Source organism: Eucalyptus grandis, chromosome 3 (assembly GCF_016545825.1).
Source record: "Eucalyptus grandis isolate ANBG69807.140 chromosome 3, ASM1654582v1, whole genome shotgun sequence".
Classification (NCBI taxonomy): Eukaryota; Viridiplantae; Streptophyta; class Magnoliopsida; order Myrtales; family Myrtaceae; genus Eucalyptus; species Eucalyptus grandis.
This window is the reverse complement of record NC_052614.1, coordinates 19,497,685-19,510,788: the sequence shown is the minus strand read 5'-3', so window position 1 is coordinate 19,510,788 and position 13,104 is coordinate 19,497,685. Positions and strand designations below refer to the sequence as shown.

The 13,104-nt window shown below is 37.8% G+C and overlaps 1 protein-coding gene across 1 annotated transcript; it reads right to left on the bottom strand.

Annotated features, from left to right (window-relative positions):
• Positions 1 to 929, bottom strand: LOC104439242 (umecyanin). Its single transcript, XM_039309408.1, has 2 exons — positions 722 to 929; positions 1 to 356 (listed from the first exon to the last, which is right to left on the bottom strand). The coding sequence occupies exons 1-2, from the start codon at positions 894 to 896 to the stop codon at positions 1 to 3; spliced, it is 531 nt and encodes a 176-aa protein (XP_039165342.1). The 5' UTR covers positions 897 to 929.
• Positions 930 to 13,104: the final 12,175 nt, after the last annotated feature.

Genomic DNA, 13,104 nt, shown 5'->3' with positions numbered 1-13,104 from the left:
CTAACACAATAAGCCCATGAGAATGGACACAAGCAGGACTAGACGTGCAATACCGAGAGACGAGCCAACACTTGGCGGAGATGTGGTCGCGCCAGTGGTGGGGGATGGCGGCGGTGGAGATCCCGGCGGGCTGGAGGTTGGGCCGCTCGGGGGCTCCGTGATGGTGATGGCCAGCTTTTGACCCTGGGAACAGTGGCCTGCGGTGGTGCAGAGGAAGTAATAGTCGCCGGCGGTATCCAGGGAGTAATTAGCCGGAGAAGTCGACAGGACTGTGAATGGGGAGTCGGTGTTGCAGGCGTCATAGTCTTCCTTGGTCACGTCCCCAACGTCGTTGTTGCTCGAGTCGAAATCGAACACTGCCCCAAAAAAGGAAACAAAAAAAAAAAAAAAAAAAAAATTGAAGGATTAGGAGCATCAAAGAGTGAAAGCTTATCGATCATGGTCAACGCAAGTACCCCAGATCAGGGGCAGAGATGGATTGGTCTGATCACATTCAAACCTTTCATTTCTCGACATGTTGACCAGATCTGTGCTCAAATGTCGTATGACTTTCTGATGAGAGATCTACTAACAAAACAAGCTCAAAAGTGCACGAACTGAAATTGCCATAGTTCTGGATCTTCTTCTTCAACATAAATTTAGATATCATGCATACTTTGCACTCGTAAATGTATGTGAATTCGAAAGATTAATGTCGAGCGAGAACCGATTTCTGACTCACCTAGAACGTCGCCGACCTCGAACGTGTGTTGGCTCGCCCAGTCGGGATACGCGCCGGTGCTAGAAGGGATCTTCCATCCCTCAGAACCTCCCACTGTGTAATTCGTCGCCTCGGCGCACGACAAAAATGCGACCACGACCCCGAGCAGACAGGCTGTGATTTTCGCGTCGGCCATTTTCAGCTTGGGTCGTGTTGGAATTTGAAGCCCAGGTCGCCCCCAAAAAAGACTCTGTAGCTCCTTGTTTTGTCAAGGGGGTGATTTGAATCCTGAGATCATACAGGTAACAGGCTGCATTGTGCTGGACAGGCAGTGAGGCACATGAATTGATTGGCTTTGACTGATTATCTTATTTTCCGCGCAGTCGGTGATGGAGCTTGGGATTTGAAATATAAAGTCAAATATGCACGCACTCACATTAGAATTCTGACGCAGTTAAATTATTATTATTTTCAGTGATTTTGAATGGATAGCATCCTCTCTCTCTCTCAATATTTTTCATGAGTGGCTTGAGCCCAATTGGGTTGGGGCCAAAAAGACATGGAAAGCCCACAATGGCCCAAACATATTCAAGGAATTAAAAATATCTTTGAAACAGTTAGAATAAAAAAAGAGTTTAGATGGAATTAAATATTCATGTTCAATTTTAAAAGACCTAAGTCACTAAGAAGCTGAACATACAAGTCAAAAGAAAACTTGCTGAAGGCAACAAATACCGGAGGGACTGGATTCGGAAAATGGCTAAGAGTAAGAATAGAGTGGATAAGCTCAACTGTCTTTAATTTTTTGATTTATATCACAAAAAAAATTAAATTATGCAAATTATGACACAAAGTATCCTGAATTTTTTTTATATCATCAAAAACCCTCAACTTCCCATTGTGATACGATTATATCATTTTTTTTGGTGTCTTAAAAAATTATAAACTTATACATAATATGATAGAATTGAAATAGAAGGTATATGTGTCACATATATATGAGTTTGGATTTTTTTTTTGTAACATAAAAAAAATTGAGGGAATTGTGTCACAGTGGACAAGTTTAAGGTTTTTGATGATACAAAAAAAAGTTCGAAGTATTAGTGTCATAGCAGACATAATTTATATTTTTTTTGTGATATTTATCCTTATTTTCAAAGTGTATTGTGTTAATTATATGGTGATTGCATGCTTGGGTCTTGAAACAAAATTAATAATTAGGTTTTAGAAACAACAGAAGGGGAGACTTTGACATTGGGCCGGGCTTAAACCTACTCTCACCTGATATATAACCAATTTTCATTTTGAATCCATCCTGAGATGATTCAAGCTTAAAAAACTCTAGCCTGAAACTTTAGGTCACGCTTAATGAGGGACAAAAGATTGGTCAACTCGGTGTGTGAAGAGCCGCAACCATCAATGGGTCCTATTGAGATTGTGGCCGACGATTTCGAGGTGCCACTGGTCAGTCCAATGCAGTGACAAACTATTTTGAGTAAGCGCTAATTTGTTAGTCCATTAATTACTCTTTGTTACCTTTCACAGTTGCTTTGATATTGTATCCTTGTTTTCATCCGAACTCATTTCAAGTTCATATAATCAAAATGTGGGGATCAAGAGGTCCATGTGATGTAAATATGCCATCCATTGATTATGATACGATGTACGTTATTTGCGTAGTATCTAGATCACAGATATTGCTCTATGCAATTACACATGATATGGAATTGAATATTTCCATCTTATTTTTGTTTTTGGCTGCAAATATAGGTATAGACAAAATGGATGTCCTATAGTTGGTCCTCACGATTTGGAAACGCTTGCACCGTATATAGACTATAAAATGGGGAATACATGGAAATCAACATGAATTGTGTTTATTACATTGCCCAATTTAGATTGATAATTATCATATATAAATGTATGAGAAAATTACCATAAAAATCTTAAACCTATTACAATTATGTTAATTCGGTCATAAATATTTCAATTTGATCAATTTAGTCATAACCCTTTTGACAATTTGCCAATATAATCCATTCGACTAATTTTGGTTGAAAATCACTAACATGAATTCTAGCGATTTTACATAACACTACCGCCACGGATATATGGATTTTTACAAAATTTTTCATATTTTTTAATTTTTTGTTTTCTCATTTTTTGTTTTCTTATTACCCTTCTTCCTCCACTAGTCGCTAGGCCTTTATTTATTTATTTATCCAAGATGGATGTTTCTATAAAATTAATTCATTAAATAGATCTCTTTTTAAACTATTTCCCAAACTAGAGTTTCTATGCCACATCATGCTTTTAGGTTGCTTCTTATTACGCCTTCATCCCAGTCACTTCTACATCTCGCCTTGAATTAATTTTTAGCTTGTTGCAGAACCTTTCTTTTTAATATATTTATCACAAATATTAAATCTGAAGAAGAGTTGCACACAATCAACCAAGTTTATTTTATAGATTTGTTACTCCACAAATGCAATAATTTATTAACTTTGAATTCCAAATACAAATTACAAGTGTGGAATTATTTATTCTACATTTGTAAATGGCTAAAAACAAATGTTACAAATGTACATTGCAAGTAAATTTACATACATTCGTTTTATCACAAGCTTGACTAGAATTTAAAAATAAATAACTATACGATATCTGATCAATAAAAATAATTTTTTTATCCTTTAACATTATTTTCATTCAGGAAGATTGGTCTTAAAGCATCAATTCACTTTATGGAAAGATTACGTCGCAATTAAAAAATATTCTTTTTTATGTGAAATTTATATATGGATAAGTTAGCTTATTCCCATTTAAAAAAATGGAGACATGGAATGAAAGCATCACTGAGAAAATTAGACTGGCATAACATATAGTTAAATGAAAATTCCATTCAAGAAAAACAAATTGTAATCCCTTAAGTATAACATAAGTTTCATTCAGAAAGGTTGCTCTTAAAATATCAATTCACTGTATGGAAAGATTACATTGCAATTAAAAAATATTCTATTTAAGGTGAAACTATTTATGGTTAGGTAGGTAGCATTATTCCCACTTTAAAAAATGAAGAAACATGGAATGAAAGAATCACTGAGAAAATAAAATGGGCCATAGAAACCAGTCCATTTCTAGATTTTTGTGGTTATCGATTCCAAAAAAATTGGATCAATATTGTATAGTTCGGCTCCGATCCTTAATCGGAACATATAAATTTCTATAATTTAGGTTTTATGTTATGTGTTCTGAAATTTTTATTATTTATTTAATATTATATGTTCATCTTTAAGGATTTTTGCTATTGACAGATGTGAATTCTTATTGTTGCATTTATTTTCATTTTTTTAACTAAAAAAAAAAGAATAAAAAATGAAAAAAAAAAAAAAAAAAGAAATGAAGTTGGCCGATTCTCAAGTAAATCTTAGAGCTAACTCTTAGAAATGGATTGACAAGGTAGGTTCCAGGTTTCAAGATATGCAAGGTAAGTTTTAAGTCTAAAAAATTAATGAACCAATTCCAATAGGGTAGATTATCAGTTTCAAGATTCAAGTGGTACCTGAATTGACCTTGAAACCATTAATCACTAGCTAATAGATAAATGGGAGGTTTGATTGTGGGGGTTATTCTGTAGCATATTGTGAATTGAAATCATGGGGGTACTAGTTAATCATTTCTATTAACTTAAATCCCCAGTTGCCAATCCCAACCAGCTTACCAAAAGCACAGGATCTCCGTATTTTTTTTTTTTTTTTTTTGGGGAGGGGGTATGAGTCTCCGTGTTTAATTTTGTCTTTTTGTTCACTTTCTCACTATTTGAATTAATTTTATTACATGCACATGTTAGTTTCTTTTTCTTTTTCTTTTTCTTTTTTTGCTAGAAGCATATGTTTGTTTCTTCCATAACAAAACATGTAACAGTCATCCTTGTATGATTTTTTTCTTCTATTTGTAATTTGAGGCAATATATTAAACACGATAACCAAATAACTTCTACTTTAGAGAAAGAAAAAGCAATTCGTTGTGATGGAATATTGTGTAACAATAAAATTGGTCAAAGTAATGTTCTCGTAATATAGTCGGTTCATAGTATCCAGTCACCGATCATAAATACCATTAACTAAATGATAATCTTTACTAAAAGCTATGAAAAATAAGAACGTCAACTTAAAATAAAGAGTTCAATAAAAAAATGAGATAAAAAGTATCACTGAACAATTATTCGATCGTGGAGAACCCTTTGGCTAGAATTTCTACATGTGCTATGTAAAATGTTGCAAATTATAAATTTAAAAGAGAGAGAGACAAAAGTGACTTGGGTGAGAGGGTAACCTTGATTTAAGTGGTAATAAGGCTCGGGACTTCCTGCACTTTAGGTTTTATGTTGCAAAACTTAAAGTCAAACTGCACTTTTACGGGGGGAAAGTGTTAGAAAAGTTCTAAGCTTATTGCATTGATGCCAATTTAGTCATAAACTTATTATATTAATGTTAATTTAGTCCAAAACCTTTTAGACCTGGTGTCAAGTTAGTTCTTTGAACTAATATTAGCCGAATATTGTTGATATGGATGCCTATTAGCAGACGTGATAATTGGCGCTAACGTAGGCAACTTTTAGTAATATCTAAATATTTTTTAAAATTATTATTTATTATTATTTTTTCTTTTCTTATCCTTTTTCCTTCTCCTCATTCTTCCTCTAGCTAGTCATTGGACCTTGGTGACCGGCTAGAGGCAAGTGCCAACAAAGTTGAGGTCGAAATTGCCAACCACTAGTGGCCCTTGCCAAAGGCCACGAGGGTGGCAGCTATTGACCTCAACTTTCCAATTTCCAAAGATGCTTCGTTCATTTTGGTTGATAATGATTAGACTTCCTACATCCATTTGCCTAGATAGGTTCTTCTCGCCCTTGTCGGATATGACGAGGCTCAAACCCTTGCCAAAGGCTATGAGGTCACGCTTGTGAGGGCTCAAGTCCTAGCTAGCCCAGTGCGAGGTAGAGGGTGGGTGAGGCTCGACCCTTGCTAGATCCGATGAGAGTGAGCCTTGCCGGCTTAGCACAGGCCCCCTCTGCGGCCTCTGGCGAGGGCTGCCAGTAGCTAGTTGCCGACGTTTGGTGACTGACTAGAGGAAGAAGTAGCAGAAGAAAAAAAGAAAAGGAAAAAAATATTTATTTTTAAAATATTATAATATTATTAAAATTGTCCATGTCAGCGACAATCGTGCCACAGCAGCTAATTGACGTCTATGTTAGCAATATCAAGTCAAAATTAGTAAGAATGACTGAATTGACACCAATAAAACATTTAAGAATAAATTAGCACTAATGTAATATGTTTAGGACTTTTCTGATACTTTTCCTCACTTTTATACTATCACAGGGATTATAGTGATGAGAAAAATGGAAGTTGGGATTTAGTTCAATGGAAAGGGCACATAGCAACTTCTATATCTCATTGGGCATTTGAAAATAAAGTACAAAGATCGGGAAAAATATAAGACGAGGCTTTGAGGATGACATGACAATTGTTTTATGGGGGTCTACTATTGTCACGAAAAAATTATTTTGGTTGTCCTACATTCATGATTTAGGCAAGTTTGGTTTCGTGTACGTGGTGTGGCATAAGTCCATGACAAAAACCCAAGTTCTCCTTTTTGGTTGTGTTTTTATTAAATGAATAAAGGCTGCTGTAATTTCTTTTTGGTCAATTAAATAAAGCCGGATTTTAAAAATTGTTGTTGCCTGCTTTCTCTTATTTGAATTTGCCCCTTCAAGGACTCGTATGTATCACTTTTGCCATTTTGCGCAAACCAACCCGAATTAATATTCGATAAAGCCAGTTTTCCTGTTATGACGCCAATCTACATTTATACAGTGTTCCTGCAGGTACGAGGAATATATAATGATCCGAGTTAGTTAGAATATATTAAGAATTTAATCAACTCGAGGCCATATTGGGGTAAACAGTCTTATGAGAAGAAAGCAAGGCTGCTCTATATTTCATCCTTCCATGTTTATGCTTTGATTTTCCAGGGTACTGGGAAGGAGGGTAAGGGGAGGAAAATCAAGTAAATTTTTGTAACTTTCGCGAGAAGAAGTGGGAGGGAATTCAGAATTTTTCTCTCTTGATTCACTCGATATATCCAAGCAGAGCAGCTTTTCCTTTATCACGACGGTGCATACTTGCTAAATAGACCATAGGCATAGGGTAAATCATGCGTTGTTGCTACCATAGGAGTCATTATCTGTAGAAAAACAAAAGACACAAAGGTTACGAGGTTCGGCAATGTGCCTACGTTCTTGGACAAAGCTTTTTTTTTTTTTTTTTTTTTTTTTTTTGGTTGTATTGAGCATTTGCCATTGTTCAACCATATGTACATAAAAGGTTGCCACAACTAAGGAAACAAGCAACCAGAAAAAAATCAGAAAAAGGAAGAGATCTCAGAATTATAGGAATACAATATTAACAAATCTCCTTTCTTAAGATAGGAGAGAAAATCACGCCAATACTCCCCCTCAAGTTGGGCCAAAGACCTCGTCGGAGGTCAACTTGCTTATCATTTCTTGAAATACTCCCTTGGGTAATGCTTTGGTAAAAACATCGGCCAATTGATCCTCACTCTGCATGTACGGGGTCTCAATTGTCTTGTCTTGTGCCTTTTCTCTCACAAATTGGCAATCCACCTCTATATGTTTGGTCCTTTCATGAAACACTGGATTTGAAGCTATATGAGTTGCAGCCTGATTATCACAAAACAACTTTGTAGGCTTGGTCACGCAATCGCAACCCAATTCCTGAAGTAGTAGTCTCAACCACACAATTTCTCTAGTAGTAGTAGCCATGGCTTGATATTCTGCCTTTGTGCTCGAACGAGCAACCGCCATTTGTTTTTTGCTTTTCCAAGTGACAATGTTTCCTTCCACAAAAGTACAAAACCCTGTAGTTGTGACATCCATAATTTCTAGTACTGTTTTCTATTGAATTAATCAGGCATTTCATTGACGCGTCTATAGGGTTGTTCTCAGAGCTGATCACTCTCGAGATAACTAGGCTAACTGGGTAAGCTATTAAAGAATTTTAAGGCAATAGACTTGAGAATTCGACCATGAATCGGCTTCTCGACCGTGTTCATCTTTAGAGGTCATTACGGCACAGTTAAAAATCGAATTGAGATCAGAGATAGGTCGGCTCGATTGAGATGTGGTCGATCATGGGTGACTCTATTAAATTGGAAAATTCTCGTCGACTGGCACTAATTTGATTTTTTTGTCGTTTTGGTACCATGTGTTTGTAATCGAGCCCTCGAGATTTTCACGACAATCGAGAGTCGCTAATGTGTCGAGTGGGTTCATTGTGGCTCGAAAAAAATCGACCACGAGTCAATTGCCCTAAAAAGTTCTGAAAACTACCCGGTAGTCTAGGTCACGCTAAAAACTCGTCGGAGTGAAATTAACCGTCAATTTGAGTCAGATTTTAGAAATCGAAAGTTCGGTGGTGTCACAAGTTATTTTAGGAACATCAACTCAGTCTCAGAAGATTTTTCGGAGGTATCGAGATTTTTACGGAAAATGGGTTTGAACGTTGCGGAAAATCAATGAAAATTCAGATTGGCTAAATTAATGGAAAATTGGACTCTCAGGCCGAGCCTTTGTGTGTCGTGGATTTATAGAAAATCATTTGGGATTTTTCTTTATCGAAATTGGGCCTCAATTTGGGAAATTGAGTGAGGAGATTGAATTTAATTGGTGAAATTCGGAATTTGAAATGGAGCTAGAAATTGGACTTCAATTTGGATATTTTTGTGGAATTTAAGATGTGGAAAGAATTAGGGGGACATTGCATTAAATTGGGTGGATAGAGATGTGGACTTTAAGCTCTATTCTAGTCTACTTGAGCTAGAAATCCAGCTGCCCTCCAATTGCTTGCCGTCCCTATCCCCTCCTATGCACGTCTCCATTTTATTTTTCAATTCCCCAGAGCTCCTTGGAAACAACCCAGCGTGGACTCCATCTTCATCCACGGAGCTTCATTTCTCTGCCAAATTCGGTCCACAAAAGAGTCCAACAAAGCTGAGTTGTTGACTCATTGATGTGTTGTCCTTCATCCACACGGCCATCTTCACATCCTTGCACGCCCAGAGGAGTCCATTGAAGATTGGGCCGAAGAACAGCTGCACCGAAGATCAAAGCCGCATCCTCCACTAGGCTTTGTCGGCAGCAATTTGATTTCAGCTTCACCGGTTTGCGCGCCTACAACCCCACTCGGTCAACACTCGATTGAAGCCCTCCCCTCGTCTTGGACCACTGCAATTTCGGTGTTCCGCCAGCTGCAACACCGAAATTCCCAGCTCGCCACACGTCCAACGGATTGTTGCTCCGTGTCTTCTCGCAAGCTGCCAACGACGTCGAAGCTGCTCCATCTTGATTTTGCTTCTCCACCGAAATCCCGCAGCAGCCATGCGTCCAAGCTACAGCTCCCACGGTCAACACTCCACCGAATTGAAGACCCCAAGCTGCTTCCTCGTCCATTGTTGTCCATGAAGACCGAAGCTGCCCCAATTTCTTCAATTCTTTTCCTCAACCGAATTAGTTGAGCAGCCCACGTCAATCCGTGCTCGATCAGTCCAGTCCAGTCCATCATAGAATTGAAGCCCAGCAAGATTTTGGCTCATTTCAGCCCAAAGAGAGCCCATTTTCAGTTTAATTCTGGCCCAGCAAGCAGCCCACAATTCAGTATTTTCAAGCCCGAGTGATTAAAGAAGTCAGCCCAATCTTGAAGTCCAAAGTTTCTTCAGACTTGCGAAGTTCTTGGCCCGGCCCAAGTTCGGCCGCCGTTGCGTCGTCATCTCGGTGTCCCGGCCTTCGTTTAGTGCAAGTGAGTTTTACTCACTAATGCTTTCTTAGTAGACTAATATGCCTAAGGGTTAATTAAATTTAATTAATTGCAATTAGGTGGATAGATTAGATTAAAATAATTAAATTAGAGACTTGTTGATGCATGTTAGTTAAATTGATGGTGTAATTAGTAGGTAGACATGTCCTATTAATTATTGAATGCATCTTGGGATTTTTCCCATCCCATTATTTAAGCAATTCGGGCCTAAAAGGAATTTTTAGGAATTAAATATTAATTTTTGAAATTAATTTATTTAATTATTTATTTCTTGGAAATTCAATTGGGATGGCCAGTGACCAGGATTTTATGCTGATGATCGTGGTGTAGTCCGTTTATTTAATTGAGCTTTATATTGTGCTAAATTGAATTTATCTTATTTATTTAATTATTTTTCTGAAAATTCACCCGGGATGGCCGATGACCGAAATTTTGTGCTGATTGTCATGGTGCAATCTGCTTATTATTTGAGATCTATATTGTGTGAAATTGAATTGATTGTGCAAATTAGGGACTTATCCCAAATTGAAGGAATTTGAGTGATGGATTGGTTGATGGCCGAGTATGACTATTTAGCATTGATGAGCTGTAAAGCAGAGGGAACTGTGAAAGTGAATTGGGAAATTCTAGGCTGAAACCAATTAGGAACGATGTAATGAGACATACGTGGTTCGGTGATGGAGGATGTTATTGGTGAAAACGACACCTTAAAGAACGCATGAGTGCTGTCTATTACATGCAGCAGTATGGACATACATGGTTCGGTGATGGAGGATATCACTGGTGAAAACGACGCCTTAAAGAACGCACAAGTACTATCCATTACACGTCACCTTGGCAGAAGTAATGCCCGAGAGCATTAATGAAGCTCTGTGACTAAGTGTACTACTGGAGGTGTGATGAGGGGAAGTGAAGTGACCCAGAGATGGTCTGACTGACTTGTGAATCGACTAGGTCGATTGATCAATGAGTTGATCTAGTGGTTATGACTTGATTGATTGTTTAAATGCAATATATGAGGCATATATGCATAACCTTAAATTGCAGGTTGGAAATTGATGCCAAGGTAAGTCATCTGACTCGTGTTATGCTAGGTAACTTGGTGGTGTATTGGTTTTCTAATTGAGTCTTAGGGGGTAGAATTCACAGAGACATAGTCTCATTGGTTGTTGTAAAAAAACAATTTTAGACCCTTAGGTGGAAGATCTTCAAGAGGAGGATCCCAGGAAAAGCCTGGCAAAGAATCAGAGGAGGGTGAAGAGGATGATTTTGAGTACGACCTGTAGAAGGATTGAGACCTCCCTCATTTTGAAAACCTTGTGAATATTTGTAGATTTGTTAAATCAGACCTTGGTGAATAGTACTGTGAAGTTTAATGAAAGCCTGTTATGCTATGTATAAAAGTGTGGTTATGAGTTTTTAATATGAAAATGTGGCCTTGCTTTTATATCCCATTGTTTTATTGCTTAGGGATTTATAACTGCTTCCGCATGTGCTTAAATAATGAATGGGTTGGCGATACATAGTCCTGGGATATCGCATTCTAAAATCGACCAAGAGGAAGGATGTGTGGGTGCCCGAGGATCGGAGCGTGACAGTAGTAGATTTCCTGTCTACAGGGTTCTCGACCCAATCTGCATCAGTGTAGCCAACAAGTTCCGTGTGACCATTAGTTTTCATTAAAATTCCCTTCCCAGGTGTGGCCTTCAAATACCATAGTAGATGATTTATTAGCTCCATATGCCCTCGAGTTGGTTTCTGCATAAATTGACTTATGTAACTAACAATATGTGCTATGTCAGGTCTAGTGATAGTCAGATAAATACACCGTCCAACAAGTCGCTGAAACTGCCCAACATCATGTAATGGAGTGTCATATGAAATAAACTTATTATTATACTCCATAGGAATGTTGGCCGGTTTAACTCCCAACTTCCCAGTCTTTTTCAGCAAATCCATGACATATTTTCTCTAAGATAAAAGTAATCCTTTGTGAGATCTCGCCACCTCAATACCCAAAAAGTACCTCAATTTGCCATGGTCTTTGATATCAAATTCCTTGCTCAAATGCCACTTAAGTGCTTTGATTATAGGTTGATTACTGCTTGTAATCACAATATCATCAACATAAACAAGTACAACAACTTTACCTTTGTCATCCGCCTTGGTGAACATTGACGAGTCTGTTGTCCCTCTTTTGAATCCAACCTCGATGAGTGCAGCACTTAGTTTACCATACCAAGCTCTAGGCGATTGCTTGAGACCATATATGGCCTTCTTCAACCTACAAATAGTTCCATCTTTATTATGCAAGGGGTGACCAAGAGGAAGATCCATATAAACCTCCACCTCCAATTCTCCATTTGGAACAAGGACCATCCACAATTAACAACTACTGACATAAGAACACGCACAATGTTCATTTTAATCACAGGTGCAAATGTCTCTTTGTAGTCTATACCATATGTTTGAGTGTATCCTTTTGCAACCAGCCTCGCTTTATACCTTTCAACTAATCCATCATTGTTATATTTGATCTTATAGATCCATCGGCAACCAACTATCTTCTTCCCTCTTGGAAGTTGTACAAGTTCCCAAGTATGATTTCGATCTAAAGCTTGAAGTTCATCCTTCATTGCATCAACCCAGATGGTTTTTTCCCTTGCTTCCTCATAGTTGTGAGGTTCTTGTTGTTCTTCAATAGCAGATAAGAAACTCAAAAATTGTGAGATAATTTGTCATATCCAACAAATTCTTGAATGGGATGTTGCACCGAATAATAATTAGTAAAATCTCGAAGTCGAGTTGAGGGTCTAGTGACATGAGATGATCTTCATAATGGAATTACATCCGTTGCCCTTTCATCAATCAGCCCGTTAGTGGAAATTCTAGGTTTAGCTTCTGGAACAACAATTGCCTCAAATCTCTTGATCCACTTCTAAATTTTCTTGATCTACATATTCGTGACCCGAAGCACTTTGTTTTACAAATTCATGACTTGAATCATAGCTCCCATTATTGGCTTCAACACCCCCATTGTTGACTTTGGCTTCACCGGTCCCATTAACATCCATAGGAACAGAGCAAATTCATAGGAAAGCTTCTTATAATAATCTGTGCACTCCCCTTGAATGTGGCTCTTGTTAGGAAAAAACATGTGAGTTTCATCGAATACAACATCCCGAGAAATATAGATACGCTTTGTGTAAGAATCATAACACTTGTAGCCTTTCTTGACATATGAATAACCAACAAACACACATTTCCTGGCACGAGGATCTAGCTTTCCACCAGTTTGAGAGTGAACATAGCAGACACACCCAAAAATCCTCAAGTGAGATATATCAACTTTTCGCCCATACAACACTTCCAGAGGAGTTATATACCCTAACACTCGACTAGGGAGTCTATTAATTAAATAACAACTAGTCAAAACTGCATCTACCCAATAGGATTTAGACAAATCTACAAAGAATAACAAGGCCCGGGTGACCTCTAGTAGGTGACGAT